We start from the raw sequence: 16408 nt of genomic DNA on the forward strand, positions 1-16408 counted from the left end.
TGTTAGATTTGATGAAGGGGCCCATTACCAGAAGATAAGAGTGAAGCGTAGCCGCGTCGACTCGAGGATCTTGAAGGTAGTTAACAAAGTCTAGATTCACTAGCGTCTCTTGATAACTTAGTCTGGTTTAGATGGACAAATGAAAGAATTGTTCTTTTTAAGAGCGAGTGGCTAATATGACGTTAATTCGCGCATTTCAAAAACATTTGAACAGTTTATTGCTTCATGGAACAAGGATATCTTCACTTGTTTTTTTTTCACGTTTCGCTGAAATGTTTTTGGCAAACAAATTCTTTGACCATGGATTTGTGATTCAAATTTATGTGCTGCAAAAGTGCAGTTACATAACTTTTACGTCGTGTATTTCTTAATATTTTAGACTCAATAGCTTTTACAGAAAAAGCCTAATGGAAGAAAGATGTTTCGAATCAAACGCTGTAAACGACAAGAATGGCGACTGCATCGGGCCCAACTGAGGCCTTAGACGCTCATGTTCTTGCCGCCAAGCAAAGCCGTCATGCGAAGCTCGGGAGTATGGAGAGTTAGGGTCGTGCATAAGTTACTGAGTTCGTCAGCACACTGAGCATGCTGCTTGAAAAGAATCACATGCCTCAGAGACGGACAAGCAGGCGGATTTCAAAGGGTGGGGAGCAGCTAGGGATGAAGTGTGCATTGGTCCCTACTCCTTGTTTGGCTTCTTTCGTGTTTCTTTGTCGATTTTGTTCTTTGTTTCTGCGTGTCTGTTAACGGCTTAGCTGTTTCGTGGTACGTACTCGGTGCTCACAAGTAAACAACCTCATGAGCGCATACTTACAATTAGCTCCTCCAGTTTTAAAGAAAGGAAATATGGATAGATGGAGGCTAAGGAGACGGGGCGTTTGAAGGAGACTTCGATCAGGGGGGAAATCAGGATACACTGCAAGCAAAGATGCCTCCCGGCTTGTACTAGCGACTGAGTGAGCGCCGTCAACTAAATGTCTGACACACAATGGCTGCAATATTTTGCGGAGTATCAAGTATGGTTAAAATACACGATAGAACAAAAATGTATTTCAATACCGATAACCCGATACTTTCATTTTCAGCACTCCATACTTGATACCGATACACAAAATATATTTACATATAGTATCGAAGATACATGTATCTTCAATACTGCTTATGACTGTATTCATCAAACATATACTCACAGCACAGTTTCTTTCGTGGCTCTCCACCGTCGAACAAGTCGGTGTCTGCACCCATATTATTCGCTGCTTTACCAATACGTATGACCAAGGTTATCACGGGTTGGTAATTTATGTTTGACTGAGCGCATCTTTATTCACTGTACGTTGGTGCAGTGGTAAGGGCGCTCGACTACTGTCCCCAAGGATACGGGATCGAGTCCCGGTCACGGCTGCCGCTTTTCGATGGAGGCGAAAAGCTAGGCGCTTCTGTGCTTTGCGGTTTTAGTGCACGTTAAAGAATCTCAAATGGTCGAAATTTCTGGAGCCCTCCACTACGGCATCTCTCATAGTATGAGTCACTTTTAGAGGTTAAACCCCATAAACAAAACCATTTAATTGTACGCAGGTGCTTTTAAAACGTTCCTTAGCTCTCATGACGTCAATGCCACCTTCCGTGTGACACGCAGGAGAGGAGTTCTCGTGAGTCCACTCTGAGCTTCCGTCCCAGTCACGGCGGCCTCTCGTATAACCAGCAGCCGGGCCATCTGCTGCCGCAGCACGGCGGTGGGGGGATGCAGCCGGGACACCCGTTTGCGCCGGAGCGCCCCCAGTTGGAGCAGCCCACGAGCCATACGCCGGGCCCCAGCCAGCCAGGGTCGGTGCACAGGCTCTCTTTCCCACCCAGTGGCATCGAGAGGCACCTGGCGAGACTGCACAGGTGAGAGGGCCTCAACAGTATAGGTTAACCGAAGGGCAAAGGGGGTGTGAAAGGCAAACAAATAACGATGATGCAGGGCAGGGGTCTCGAACATGTGGTACGCGGAACTATGCGATACAGTTCGCCGGCTCCAAAAATTTCAGCCTTTATTTCAAAAGCATGCAATAGCTTCACGAGACTGCTTCACCACCAAACTCGTTCACCAACAAAGATAAATTCAAAGGCCTCGTTCCCAGATGGTACACGTTTAATGCGGAAATTAAAACAGGCCCTGTTCTCTTAATCTGCACGAATTTCGGACGGACGCCACGTACCGTCAGATACAAGGCATCGGGCATCTTCCTTTTTCATCTCAAAGTGTGTATCTTTAGGATAATAGATTGCGTTTTATTTATTAACTGCTTTACCTTTCTGTAGCTTTCCCTGAGCAACCATGAGGTGGCGACCGCACAGAGATTTAGACAGAATCGGCTGTTGCCTCATGGAGTTTCTAAATATACCAGCAGGGAAAGCTAGCTCCATCATGTGTGCGAGTTTCTTAAGAGGGCACATTATCCACCGTCGGACTACCGGGAACAGAAGTCCTGGAGAAATATAATCATATTGTGAGACAAATATTGCGAGAAAACATTGTATTTCAATCAAAATGTGCCTTTAAGCAGAACTTACCTACTGTACGTTGCAATAAATGACCAGTAAAGGAAATAGGAGTAAACTAGCACATAACTTTCCCATGGCGATGAGAGGGCTTTCTTCTCATGTCGCCAAATATAGCCAACCATTTTTTTTTGTGTGTTTAACAGGTAAACTTTGTAGATAAATTTTCTTTCAATATTTGTTAAAAATGTCTTACCACGTAAAACAGAATAGGTTAGAGCGTCTGTTTTGTTACTATAAGAAAACAGGAAGGTTTCATTTGCTATTCGGGTTCACGGCGCATGACCCAGCTTTTCGACCTTTAGGTCAAAATGAGCCACGTAGGTGGCCCTTTACAAGACTGGACTTCTGCTAGTCATCCAGAGCAGCTAGTAAGTTCGCTCTCTATCGGAATGGTGTGTCGGTGCACAGACGCAGTAAGATATAGCGGAGTGGCAAAGTCTTTCTTTAATTGTTGTTTGCCGCCTCGACCGATATACAAAACACGTGTACGCGACTTAACGAGAAGTAATCGACGCTCTTCACACCGAAAGCAGGTATCATCTGTGGATTCTACCACACAGAAGCGCAGTCAGTGTGCGTGCACATTGTTTCCATTGACCACACCTGTTGCAGTGCCGTCATTGCAGCCTTCGTATCTCAAGTGAACTGTTTGCGTTGTTGGATAACTATGCGACGTTAAATCGCGCTAGGCATCGATGAAAACGAAACTGAAGAATCTAAAAATGCAGTTCGTAGAACAGGGAGCAAAGACGCCACATTCGAAGCCTACTCTTTCCGGCATGCCTCGGGCGTCCATGGCGGGTGACGTGCAGGCCGCCAGCTTTCCCTCTAGTTGTAGTTTGAAACTCTGTGAGCTGTCCGTTTTCCTTTCTATTAAAAACGAGAGGATGAAAGGAAGAGCGCCGAATTGGCCGCTTTTTATTTATTTCTGATATGCATTGTCTTTATGTGAATATTTTTTTTATTTACTTTAAAAAATATTTACCGACTCCAAGCCCGCGATGAACGACCTTTTCTCAATGCTGCCTGCATAAAGATATCCAAATCCAAATCCACTTTATTTCCAACCTACAAGTTGGGGGTCCCCAGGGAAAAAGCTGTCACAGACAGCTTGACTGGGCCCTGGGGGCCTACAGGCAGCATCTCGCAGAGGATTTCACAACACAGTCAAAACATGGATATATACATGAGATAAAAATCGAAAGAATTATACACACATCAGATATCAGAAATGAATATGAACATCGCAGTATTTATTCATTGCCTCATCATAAAATTTGTTAATTTGTGTCTAAATGTGTTAAGCGGGGCAGTAAAGTCAATGTGGGCTTTAAGTTTATTATAAAGTGATGGTGTGCGGTAGTCAAGAGTGGCCCGGCCATAATTTGTTCGTGTATGCGGCACTGGCGTTAGTTCCCTGCGTAAGCTGTAAGCATGCAAGGGACGGTGCGTATCATTGGGAAGGTTACGTTTATGCATATAGAGAGACAGTTTGTAATCATATAATTTAGTTGCTATAAGCATACTATGTTTAGTAAACAAGGGATCAGTAGATAGCTGGCTAGGGTTTCCATAAAAGTTTTCAAGAATTTGTAGCACCTTTTTTTTGTAGCCGCTCGAGTTTATTATAATTATGGATGGTTGTAACTCCCCAAACTAAAATGCAATATGAAAGACGAGAGTAGAAATTAGCAAAATATATTGCTTTTTTGAGCCTCACTGGAAGTAATTCTCTCAGCTTATAGAGACAAATTAAACAACTTAAGCCGCGCATCTACGTGGGGGGGGGGGGGGGGGGGGGGAGACTTAGGGGAGAGAGGGGCTTAGTGACACAGCGCTCACACATTAAACATATGCAACTTGATATGGCCAATGATGGAGCACGTAGATGTCGCGCTGTCCACATTTCTTTTTGCCGCTCCTGTACGTATCTTTACAACGCGGGCACACACATGCACAAGTGCATGTTTGCTAAATGACTGGTCAATTAAACAACTTAAGCCGCGCATCTACGTGGGGGGGGGGGGGGGAGAGACCGTTTTGCTTAATTCTATCGCCAGCTTGCTAACATGTGTGTTCCACGATATGGTTTCTTCAAACCAGACGCCTAAAAATTTTTCTGAAGTTGCACGCTGCAACGCTGTACCTTGAAAGTTTAGGACTAGCTCAGTGTCACAGGCTTTGTTATAAGGCTTGAAAATAATATATTTAGTCTTTTTAACGTTCAAGGTTAATCTGTTTTTATGCAACCACTCTTCAAGTTTGATCAAATAACTTTTTATGACAGTGCTCAATTGGGTTACGGTTTGTGCGGAGAAAAAAATATTTGTGTCATCAGCGTACATGACCAGTTTCGGTGAAAGAGGCAAACTGCACATATCATTAATATACAAAATGAACAACAAAGGTCCCATGATCGATCCCTGAGGTACGCCATGTCTTACTGTTGTAATCGAAGAAGTCAGGTCATTAACTTTTACACACTGTTTTCTGTCTGAGAGGTAACTTGTGATAAGATCAAGAGCAACACCACGTATGCCATAATCTTGCAACTTTGAGAGTAATATATTATGACTTACACAGTCAAATGCTTTTTTGAGGTCAATGAATAAACCTACAGTGAATTTTTTGCTATCCATATTTTTAAGTATTTCATCTTTGATTTGTAATAAGGCCATTTCAACTGATTTTCTTTTCTGGAAGCCGTACTGCGATTCACTGATAGCATGATATTTAGTAAGAAAATTTGTAAGTTGAGCATTAATAACATTCTTAAAAACCTTAGCAAATATGGGCAAAACGGATATTGGGCGATAGTTTGATATATCACTAACACTTCCACCTTTGTGGACCGGGGTTATACGCGCTTGTTTAAGGTCAGAAGGAAAAATACCAGTTTCAATCATTTGATTGATTATAAATGCGAGTGGTTTGGCTATAATAGGTGCTACATGTTTAATAGGGACACTGCTCAGGCCATCTAGTCCAGCCGCGACATTCTTTCGAATTCTGGCCATGAAGCTGATGACTTCTTGGGAAGTAACTGGGGAGAGCATAACTGAATTCTCAAGCCTTGGGCGAAGTCTCGAAAACGAATTAGTACAGTCTCTGTTTGGGGAAACGTATTCGCCAACATTAACAAAAAACTTATTCATTGCGTCCAACGCCTCTATATCAGTCTTCCCATCAGCAAAAGCTACAATATTAAGAGGACACTTAGCTTTAAGGTTATTGGTCAAATTACTGACTTCCTGCCATAGCTTTCTTGGGTTGTTGTATATCTCAGCAAACAGACACTGATAGTAGTACGTTTTTGCAGTCCTTAAATCAGCATTTAATTTATTACGGAATGTCTTGTTTTGTTTTAGTAGGATCGGAGGAAAGAATGGTACATTTTGTTTTTTACTTTTATCCTCTTATGCAGGGTGGTCGTAATCCAAGGCTTGCGTATTTTTTTTCTTCGGTTAGACTTGTCCCCTGAGAGACTCCTGATGTAGGGGATCCTAAGAGTGAATTGGAGCGAAGTGTGGGATACATCGAAAGGGTAAACTGGATCTGGAAGCTGCAGGGAATTCTAATGGTACAGCGAATGGAAATGTGCAGGCCATCTCATGCGTGTAGGAGACTTTGTACGTACATGAATGGTACAGGTGATCTAAAAACTACGCTGTTTTCTTTAATAGAAAAAAGAGTGCGATGCGAGTCCCTCTTGCAATCTCCTTTTTTTCATTCTGTGAGTGTCTGCCTCGAAAGATTTCACGTGCCAGCGCGGAACCTGCCAGAACTTTTGGGGCACTAACAGCGACAAAAAAAAAAAAAAAAAAAAAACGAAGCTGAACAGGACGCGGCGCCATGTCCCGTCCAGTTCGTTTCTTAGTACCGGTCTGTTTGCGCTAAACTTCTGGCAATGTAACAACTAGCCAGCAAAATGTTCTGCAAAAGATACAAGAATTCGCAAAGAACATTGAGTGAATAATGACCCCTGAAATGTGTTGATAAACGCCTTGAAGCTCGCCTGTTCATTAGCCGTGTAGCCATGCAGCATAATATATAGTTGTTCCTTAATACTCATTCTTAATCTACATGTAGACATTCTGTGCCTTTCAGTCATTATCTAGGGCGAATAATAAATATTGAGAATGCGGCCACACTTCTGGCTTGTTGTTGGTGAACCCGAAGTGTGAAAATTAGAAGGACAAGCTTTATCTTCTGAATAGTGAAGTCTGTCTGTTACATGAATAATTTCCTTTGCATTCCCTTTTACACAATTTTGACCATCTTTGACTTCGGCTGTCAATATGCAATGTATCTAAGGCGATTTTAAATTTAATTGTTCTTTACCTAATGTCATTTCTGTAGCTATTCCCATAAGTGAAATAAATAAATAAGAAACAAATGTCCTTCCTTCGCCTTTGGGATTTTGATACAATAGCTTGTTCACGAAAGACTCTTTTCCGGGCGCCGCTCATCCGCTTGCCTTCCCCACACATGGCGGATGAGACGCGCTTTTACAAGACCCCAACGCAACATTCTACACAACTTCTTCGCTCACTACACAGATAAGCTCCTGCAGAATACACAGCTTTCCACCTCGCAGATTATTTGACAGGCATACAACGTAACAAGATCGTCGCAACAGCCAAACTATCCTCATACCATTTTCGCTCCGACCCCACCAACTTAAATCAATTCGGTTCCAAGCGAACGGCTGAACGCCTCCTATAGCTTATCTAACATCAGTTTATTTACCACACAACCTCAGCCCCTTCTTCGCAGTGGCGTGCGTTGATGGCTTTGAAAGATCACGTCGGCCACTGGAGGAGAGTGAATATTAGGTCTTATTGCACCTAATAATTTATATATTACAGTAATGTAATGTCATTCACAGGGCACTCATCTGTTTAATATTCAACCACACGCACATTGCTGTGAGTGTGGGCTGGTGGTTAACCGTTCGTCTGTTTTCCTTTCTTCCTTTGCAGTACCACAAGTACAGACAACAGGAAGTCGTTCCCGCCTTGTCAGGTGAGTAGGAAAGAGTTTGAGGTTCATCTAAATGATGCGAAACTGCAACACGTCTTTTGCTGTTTAGTAGAGTGTAGCCGAAATAAGTGCTGAGTTAGACGTGACAATCAGCCGTGAAAAGCATGCCATGCCGTCCTTCTGCACTGGCGCGACATAGTGCTCGAATTCTTTGATATTGATGTTTTTTTTCTTTTTTTTTTTTTTGCAAAACAAGAAGAGTGTAGCCATTTTTCCCCTTTCTGCTGACATCACTGAAAGAAAAAGAAGTTCTGGGTTTAACGTGGCTAAACGTAGCTAGTAAAACGTGTCAAGGAACTAGTTTGGCGTAGTTGATCTCAGTAGACGTAGATGACGTGGTCGCTGTTTTCTCGTCAGTTGTTCATGCCGCTTGGCGGCGCGTGTCTCAGCCTCCGACACCTCTGACAACTGCCGCTAAGGACTAGTTTCGTTATCTATTTCGAAGCAGAGTGAATTAATCCAGCTCATGATGCGAGTTTATACGTTTACCGACGGGATATAAATAAATAAATAAATAAATAAATATATATATATATATATATATATATATATATATATATATATATATATATATATATATATATATATATATATATATATATATATATATATATACACACGGCACTGCTGACGTCACAAACACGTTTAGTATAAGCAAACAGTAACTTTAGGATTGATGCATCCTCATATAAAACGTCGATCGATCCTTACTAGGTCAGGTCACTTGGCACTAGCAGCTGCCAGCGGCACGTTTGTAACAGTGATGCTGCATAAGCTGCCATTTGGGACATAGATATTAAGCACCGCTTTAAGCAAGCCGTACGTACGTGCCTGCGTGGCCTAGGGGAAGTGTGTCCAATCGGAAGGCACCCTGAACTCACCCTAGTTAAACCTCAAGGGCCGAAATCGCAGCTTCTCGGCATAGGCGTCACACACAGCTGCCGGCCAAATCCGTCCTTCTAGCATAGTAACGCTGTCACACTAAAACAAAAGAAACGAACGACTCCAAACATTTATTATAAACGAGCGCAAAAAGACGAACAAAGCAGATGCGGCATCGTGTTTTGTTTTCTTTGTATCTTCCCTCTCTTGTCTCCTTAATGCAGTGTTTCCGAATAAATCATTTAGTTGCGAGTGAGCGCTTCCGTCGTGCTGTGTTGGTCTCTTTGTTTCTCGTTTGCCATGAATATTTACCAACTTGCACAAATTCTCACGTTGATTCCAAGCATCCAACATGGAAACGCGTTTCATCACTTTCGCGGAGTTCACACGTTTCCAATTATGACTCAGGGGGTCGCAGCATTTAGATTCTCAGGACGATGTGCCGGAACAGTTCTCGGCTAACACTTCGGTAGAGGCGAAATGAGCTAACCCTGAACTCAGATGGCAATCAATCAATCAATCAATCAATCAATCAATCAATCAATCAATCAATCAATCAATCAATCAATCAATCAATCAATCAATAAATCAATAAATCAATCAATCAGTCAATCAATCAATCAATTAATAATCTTTAGTTAATCAACTAAGAAGTTATTAAACGACTACATGTTTAAGATGAAAACATAACTAGGAGGTTACTCCTTGGGACTATTTACCACTCTTGGGACAAACCAATCAATGAATGCGAACCTACGTGGTCTGACACACCTGTTCTCCAAGTTAAACATTGACCCAGAGCACTATATTAGGGAAGTGCATTACTCTTCGATTTACAGGAGCGGACAGCGATAACATTTGAAAAAAAAAAAAAGCACGTTGTCCAGACCTCCTCGCCCCAAAATGACTGCGTGCTACTCATGAAGGAAAGCGTTCGCTTACTAATAATGCGAAAGCACTTCTTTGCTCGTGAATGTCGTCGGCAGAGCCTGTCATAAGAGCATGTCCATACCAACTCGCCATAAATGAGCTTTCAACGGACAGAACGACTTCCTTGGCCCAGGCACGGGGCATTATACTATCGCCGCAGTCGACAACACCTCGTGTAAAACTGAAAAACACTCTCATGCTGTGCAGTCAACATCGTCGTCTTCATGAATTTCTATCTGCACCGCTCCCTCATTTAACCTAGGTAAATGCGCTATACACATAGGCCACCTGGCCCGAGTACGGGCAAGGTCCGGGCAAAACTACCAGGAGGCGTGACAGAACTCGTAATGCTTTCGCAGTACTGCACTTAAACAGAATTGAGTTCACTCCTGGAAGTTTTCTTGGCGTCAACGCCCGTAAGCTGTTCCGCACATATCATCATCATCATCATCATCATCATCATCATCATCATCAGCAGCAGCAGACTGACTATACCTACTGCACGGCGAAGGCCTCTCCCTTATTTCTCCATTTAACCCGGTTCTGTGCTAGCTGCATCCACTTGACCCCTGCGAACTTCTTAACCTCATCCGCCCACCTAGCTTCCTGCCGCCCCCTGGCACGCTTTCCTTTCCTTGGAATCCAGTTTGTTACCCTAAGCGACCATCGGTTATCCTCTCTTCGCACTAATGTCCCGCCCATGCCCATTTCTTCTTCTTGATTTCCACTAGAATGTCAGTAACTTGAGTTATTTCTCTGACCCACTCTGCACGCTTCCTATCTCTTAACGTTAACCCTCCCATTTTTCGTTCCAAAGCACTGTGCGTTGTCCTCATTTTAAGTAGAACCCTTTTAGTTAGCCTTCACGTTTAACCCCATAGGTGAGTACACTTAAGATGCAACTATACTCAACTCACATACTCAACCGCACATATAATCAAAGACAAAGAACTCAGCTCGATTAAATTATTAAATCAAAAGGGATGAACAAGTTGAACGAACACAAATTGCGACCATTACCAAAACACTGTTAAATATTGACGATCCTCAGTTGTCTGCAAAATGCTTTACGCTGTACAGCTATTTAAGTAAGCTCCAAAAGCTTATAATGTAAATAGCAAGTGTAAACAAACATAGTGCAACTCGCTTCTCTTCACTACCGACCTAAGAAACAATAAAAAACAACTGAATATTTTTTGCTATTTTTATTAAGCATCCTCTGAACAATGCATAGAAAAAATTTAGTCAAGAAATTTGGTTTATTTTAGCTGAAACAAGTATGTACACAAACGTGGACATAGGTTGTGTAAACAATGGACGGGTCGAACACAAATGAGGGAATCAGTGCCCAGCGTTGTGAAATTCAGCGAAGCAGTTTTGCTTCTGAAGGCACAAAAATATACTGCATTTCATGAACCTCACCCTTGTCCTTCCCTTACAGTTCTTTTTCCTGCACCGCATTGCATTTTCAAGCTGGCAATATTCCGGAAAGTGATCAAAGTGGTCGCTACGGGTGTCATTATTGGGGAGTTGCACAGGCCTCTTTTGGTTGATTGTGGGCTCGTTGCTTGCTCTTTCAGTCCTGCTGTTCTTTGTTAAATTGGCCTTGATCATGGTTTCTGCTATATCTTGCTTGAACTGAAGCAAGCGCAGGACTTCTTTTTTTGGAATGCCCAATTCTTGGGCGTCCCGCCGGTACTCAATCCACGCATTGGACACGGCCAGGTCAAGGAAGTGTTTGAAGAATCGAATCGTCCATTTTCTTGTTTTTATCTTAATTCTGTAGTATGACACATACCTGTCAGCCAAGTCCACACCGCCCATGCACTTGTTGTAGAGTGCAACAATAGCTGGCTGAGGAACAGGTATCTTCTTTTTGTCTTCCTTTGACCACCGCTTGCACATACCAAGTGGGTCACACCCAACCGCGCTCGACAAGAAAAGAACTCCTTTGTTGCCTTTCCATTTCACAAGACAGACTTTTCCGTCCTCGCGCACGAGGCAAGCATTTTCTCCACGTTTCATTGACCTGTCACTCGGCAAATTCCCGACTGCCCCTTGCGTGCGGTTAGCGTTCACAGTGCCAGTCAAATACATTTGCTTTTCAGTGAGGTAGTCTATAACTGAGTGCCCCGTGAAAAATCTGTCAGTGAACAGATGCGCCTTCTAGTCACTTACGGTTGTCGAAATATGCTTCACGACTGCGCCACCAAGGCCATATAATTTCATGTCTTCAGGAGTCACTGTATTTTTGCCAGTATAAACCAGGAAGTCTAAAACAAGGCCATCTGGGGAAGCCAAGACAAAATTCTTTAAACCAAGTGGATTGGGCTTAGAAGGAAGATATTGCCTAAATGCACACCTTCCCGAAAAAGGAATCATTTGCTCATCTATTGAGCATTCCTTTCTGCGCGGCAATGAGCGGCAAGCACTTTGAAAGCTGTTAACTATTGGCCGCACAAGGCGTAACCTGTCTTCTTTCTGCTGTGCTGTAACCACGGAGAGGTCCACAAAGTGCAGGTTATTACGCAGCTCGTAGAATCTGTTCCGGGTCATGTGGTCAGCAACAAAAGGGGTTCGTGTTGCTCGTGACCAGTACAGCTGGACTTGAGGAAGGCTCATAATTCCCATGAGTAGATGTATGCCAGCGAGCTTCCTCACCTCAAGTACGTCTGTTCTCACTGATCGGTGATTCCGTTTTTGAACGGAATACAAATTCGTTTGTTCAGCGAGTTCCCTCCAAAAATCCATTGGAAAATATTTGGCGAAATACTGATGTGGGGACAGAAGCTCCCGAAAACCGACGTCTGCTTGACTGTGACTGTCTGTCGTGTCAGGGTTTGTGAATCTGGAAAACGAAATGTTATCTAGGTTAAGCGCACATCAAACTAGAAATATTTTAACAGAAAAGTGCTGTGAGTAGACGCGCGAGAAAATTTAGCGCCACAAAGAGCAAGAACTTACGTTCCTGGCTTCCAGCAGCTTTTTTTTTTTTTTTGCTTTTTGCGCAGGTTGACGATGTCCGGTTCATTTTCATCGTCATCTTCGGATGTGTCATGACCACTTGCCGAAGGCGGCGAAGCACGATCATCCTCATTATCAGACTGAAAGGTCCGCGTCGCTCTCTTCCAGCATGGCAGCGATCTCTTCAGCGGTCAAGAATCTGGCTGTTGAGGACAAGCCAGAGAGAGCAGTGCCCATGTTCACAACTTTTGTACACAAATGTGACACATTGTAAAAAGATGCGGTTGAAATCAATCGCCGTGTTTTTTGGCCTAGAAATATTTTATGGCGCCTTCGGATGTTATAAACTTCATTACCAAATGACTCTTTTCGCAAGGAAGAAGAAAAAAAAGGAAAGAATAGGTCAAAACTTACCTCTCGGTCGCTGTCCGACTCTGGAGCTGGATGCCGCCATTTCAACTTTTCCTGACGGCGCTTTGACTCGACTGGTGGTGCCGCCTCTTGGGCGTAGTGGCAACTACAAGCACCTCTTCTAAACGCGCTGAATTTGAATTCCGCCAAACATATTTTTTTGAAGTAGGGTGCATAAATGTGGATGTCCACGAACGTGTACACTGGTAATGTACATTTCCGCCACTAAAATTTATTTTCTTTGATCTAACGACAAGCGTCAATCGTTGTGGCCACTTCTATTTAACGCTAACAAAATATGAAGACAGATACTGACATGATGAGGGTTCTGTCTACGCGTCCAGTATAAGTATCGATGTTTCGTGTTACTTATCGGCCGATCTCGAAGAGCAATCAGTTTAGAATAACGAGTGTACCTACTTTTTCAGTGAATGACAACCAAGCCTTATTCCACCAAAGGTGTGAGCACTTATTTAACATTTCTGATGGATTGTGCAGGTTTCGGACACGGACTCCGGCCTGGGCCGCACCATCACCGCCGAGACCAGCGAGGAGAGCTTTGCCGGAGCCGTTGCTGCTCCCCAGGCTCCCCCTCCGCACCGTCTGTGCGGCGGCTCCGTCTGCAACGGCCTCTACCGAGGCAACGGCGCCGTGGCAAATCAGCCCGGCGCTGCTGCCTTAGGCGGCGGTCCGGACAACGTCCTCGACGATGGTCTCGCCCACGAGATGGCCTTGCTGCGCGTGGAGCTCGAGATTGTACGGTGGGAGTGCGAAAGCATCATCCGCCAGAAAAGGCGTCGTGACCAAGATCTGCTGGGTTCGTGGTCCAGGCGGCGCCGAGTTCTAGACTGGATGCAGAGGCATGACAGCAGTGACACGTCCTACGACCCTTCCACGCTGTCTTCGAACTCTGAAGACCGTCGCGAAGCCAGCCCGAGCCCGACGTCGTCCGTCGAAGCCCTGTGTAGTCGAACTCCGCCACCATCTTGCTTAGGTGCGGCTGACTCTACGGCCATGGAACACATTTACGAGACCGTGGCCAGGAGCCCCTCTCCGTTCTCTGGAGCACTGGGAATGTCTTCGCCTCACGTCCGCTCGCAAAGCATGACACTGAACAACAATCCACCAACGAGTGGCCCCCCTGGTCGGGTTCTGTCTCCAGAGCACAAAAGGTGCTCGTCCGCAAGCCCCGTGCGACGGAAACTCCAGAATGCCGCATTACCGGCCGTGCTCAGTCCCGTGAGGACATACCGGTTCTCGTGTACTATCAATGAGACTCCGCCAGGGGCAGCTAGGAGCACGCGTTCGCCGAGCTGCTCTCCTGTCAGACACAGCGCGGCATCCTTCAGGCCCCGATGCAGTTCCAACCCGGTTCCCCACTCCGTTACACCGGCCGCAGTACCTATAGCCACATCGCGTACAGCGGGGCAAATCAGCGACCTGTACAGGCGTCAGGACCACATCACTTCCTGTTTTCCCACGCAGAGCATCCCGGAGAGCCCATTGGCTCTTCATAGTACCAGCTCCAGCCCCATACCCGTCACCTACGACCGTTCGCCTGCGTCGCCAGTCAGATTCCATGATGGAGGTGCCGTTTCCTCCCCATCTGGACTTCGCCACCCAAGACCTGCCAACGAGGACAAGCCTCGGCGGTGGTTCGACGGCATCCTTCAGGATTCCTCCACTTCGTACCAGCACGAACCTTCTCAGCTCTGCTCCTTCTACAGTCCTCAGAGACAGAACCCCAAAGCTGGAAGACTGCAGCCGGTTTTCGAGGCCGAGTGCTACGGAGGTCCTCGAGGCGGCATCCTCGATCTCGACCTCGAGTTCGTCACAAAAGAGTACGAGATATTCCCGGCTGACGACAGTGCGACATGTCGAGATGATGGCAACGCCGCCACTGGCGGTGGAGCAGCGCAGAGATCGAAGAAGACACGCCGCCAGATGAGGAAGGAGCGCGCCATGCAAATCGCCCGCACCAGGGCGGACACGACCACGTCGACCGACTCTGACGCCACGCTCAAGCATCACCACAGCGGATGCCACGCATGTGCCCGCAGCCGCAAAAAGGGTGCGTCGCAGGCGCACAGGTCGCCGTCCAAGCAGGACGCCACGGCTGCGCAAGGCCGAAAGCCGACGCACCGTGATGGTCCTCTAGCCACTGACTACATGCTCTGAGTCATGGTCGTTACTCTGGACATATATGAACCTTGCCTTGCATATTCCGTGCACTAAAGTGGAATTGGGAGTGATCGTGCAATGTCGAGCCAGCTGCTATGTCTGGCAGAGTAATCCTATCTTACTGAAAAAGTGGCAACCTGGGCTGCTGGTTCAACATATCTAATGGAGGTCAACAGTGCGAAAAAAAACAAGGATGAAAGAAAATTACAAATGGCAAACGCTGGTCGAGTGCAGTACTTTTGTCTTGTCGTCCTTGTCGTTTTCGCATTCTCTATCGCCATCAGCTTACTGAGAACCTAAGGCTGCTTGCAGGCAACTACAGTTTACGAGTTAGCGTTCTGCCACTACTTCTGGTTGCGAGAGAAATGAGGCAAGAAGACAAGAAGTATGTTCAATAACGTTTCTTTGCGGTGACTTAGGTTCGTTTTGAGGTTGGGCTTCGTATTCTGCGCTGCCTGAAGTGATGGGCTCCACGGCTGTGTCGAGCAGGGAGTATTCATTTTGGCTCGCTGGTACAAACGCGGAATTCATAGAAGTCGTCACGTCTTACTGAGGGCTAAGTGGGCTGCACACTGAGCATGCGTTAACAAATCGAATACATGTATCAGGGATGGCTTTCTCACAAATTTACCGAATTTCTTCATGGCCAGAGGTAATAAGACCAAAGAACATCGATGTGCCTGTAAAAATGCGGTAGTAGGCAATTGAAAGCTACTACCGGTGACGAAATGAGAAAATCACCCCCCCCCCCCCCTCCCCCTTAAACACAACCCACAGCCTACACAAATTGCAGCCTTAATTGTGACGACGACAGCGAGTTTTCACCATACGAAGCCCGTGAAATGAAGACTTGAGACAAGGCGCTTTTTTGTGGTTGTAAAGGACGTTGGGTGCGACACGGAAACTAATATTTCTGTGATAAACGAATTTAGTTCGACGTCACGCATCTCGCACTCTGTGTTTGGCGGGGGGCAGCCGGAGCTTCTACAACTGCGCACGGAATTTACGAGGCGGAGCTCATTAATACTCCACTAGTCTTATATAGGGACCACCATTTAACGAAGTTATCTCCTGGCAGCCGGACTGCGATATAATACGGTATTCGTCTTGCTGTTCACAATGTCAAGGGAACCTCGGTCAAGGACTCGTGTCTATATTGAAAATAGAGAGAGGTTAGCACATTTCTCAGTTTATCGAATCCAGTGACCAGCTTTTAGCACACGAATGTGTAATGTACTTGCCAATCTGTGCATGCACTTATGAGGCATTACATTCGTTTTACAGGCAGAGAAACTTGCTTGACGGCTCAAAATGCATTAACAGGCCGCGTGAAGAAAAGCTTCATTTCGACTTCAAATGAAATACCCTTGTAGGATTGAAACACATGCATTGAAACTTCCGCTTTAAAGGAAAGTGTTTCGCATTCAACAAATTCTGAAGTAAGGTTTGT

The 16408-nt window shown here is 45.2% G+C and overlaps 1 protein-coding gene across 1 annotated transcript in view; it reads left to right on the forward strand.

The window, feature by feature from the left end:
- LOC146180201 (uncharacterized) overlaps positions 1-15090 on the forward strand; it is a 46093-nt gene extending 31003 nt beyond the window's left edge. Inside the window, exons 2-4 of the mRNA XM_084579942.1 lie at positions 1637-1887; positions 7530-7572; positions 13276-15090. Coding sequence (XP_084436068.1) covers positions 1637-1887; positions 7530-7572; positions 13276-14955 — 1974 coding nt within the window. The 3' untranslated portion in view covers positions 14956-15090. The remainder of the gene's footprint in view (positions 1-1636; positions 1888-7529; positions 7573-13275) is intronic.
- Positions 15091-16408: the final 1318 nt, after the last annotated feature.

The sequence above is a fragment of the Amblyomma maculatum genome, chromosome 9 (assembly GCF_055883805.1).
Source record: "Amblyomma maculatum isolate TAMU_Amacu chromosome 9, ASM5588380v1, whole genome shotgun sequence".
Lineage (NCBI taxonomy): Eukaryota > Metazoa > Arthropoda > Arachnida > Ixodida > Ixodidae > Amblyomma > Amblyomma maculatum.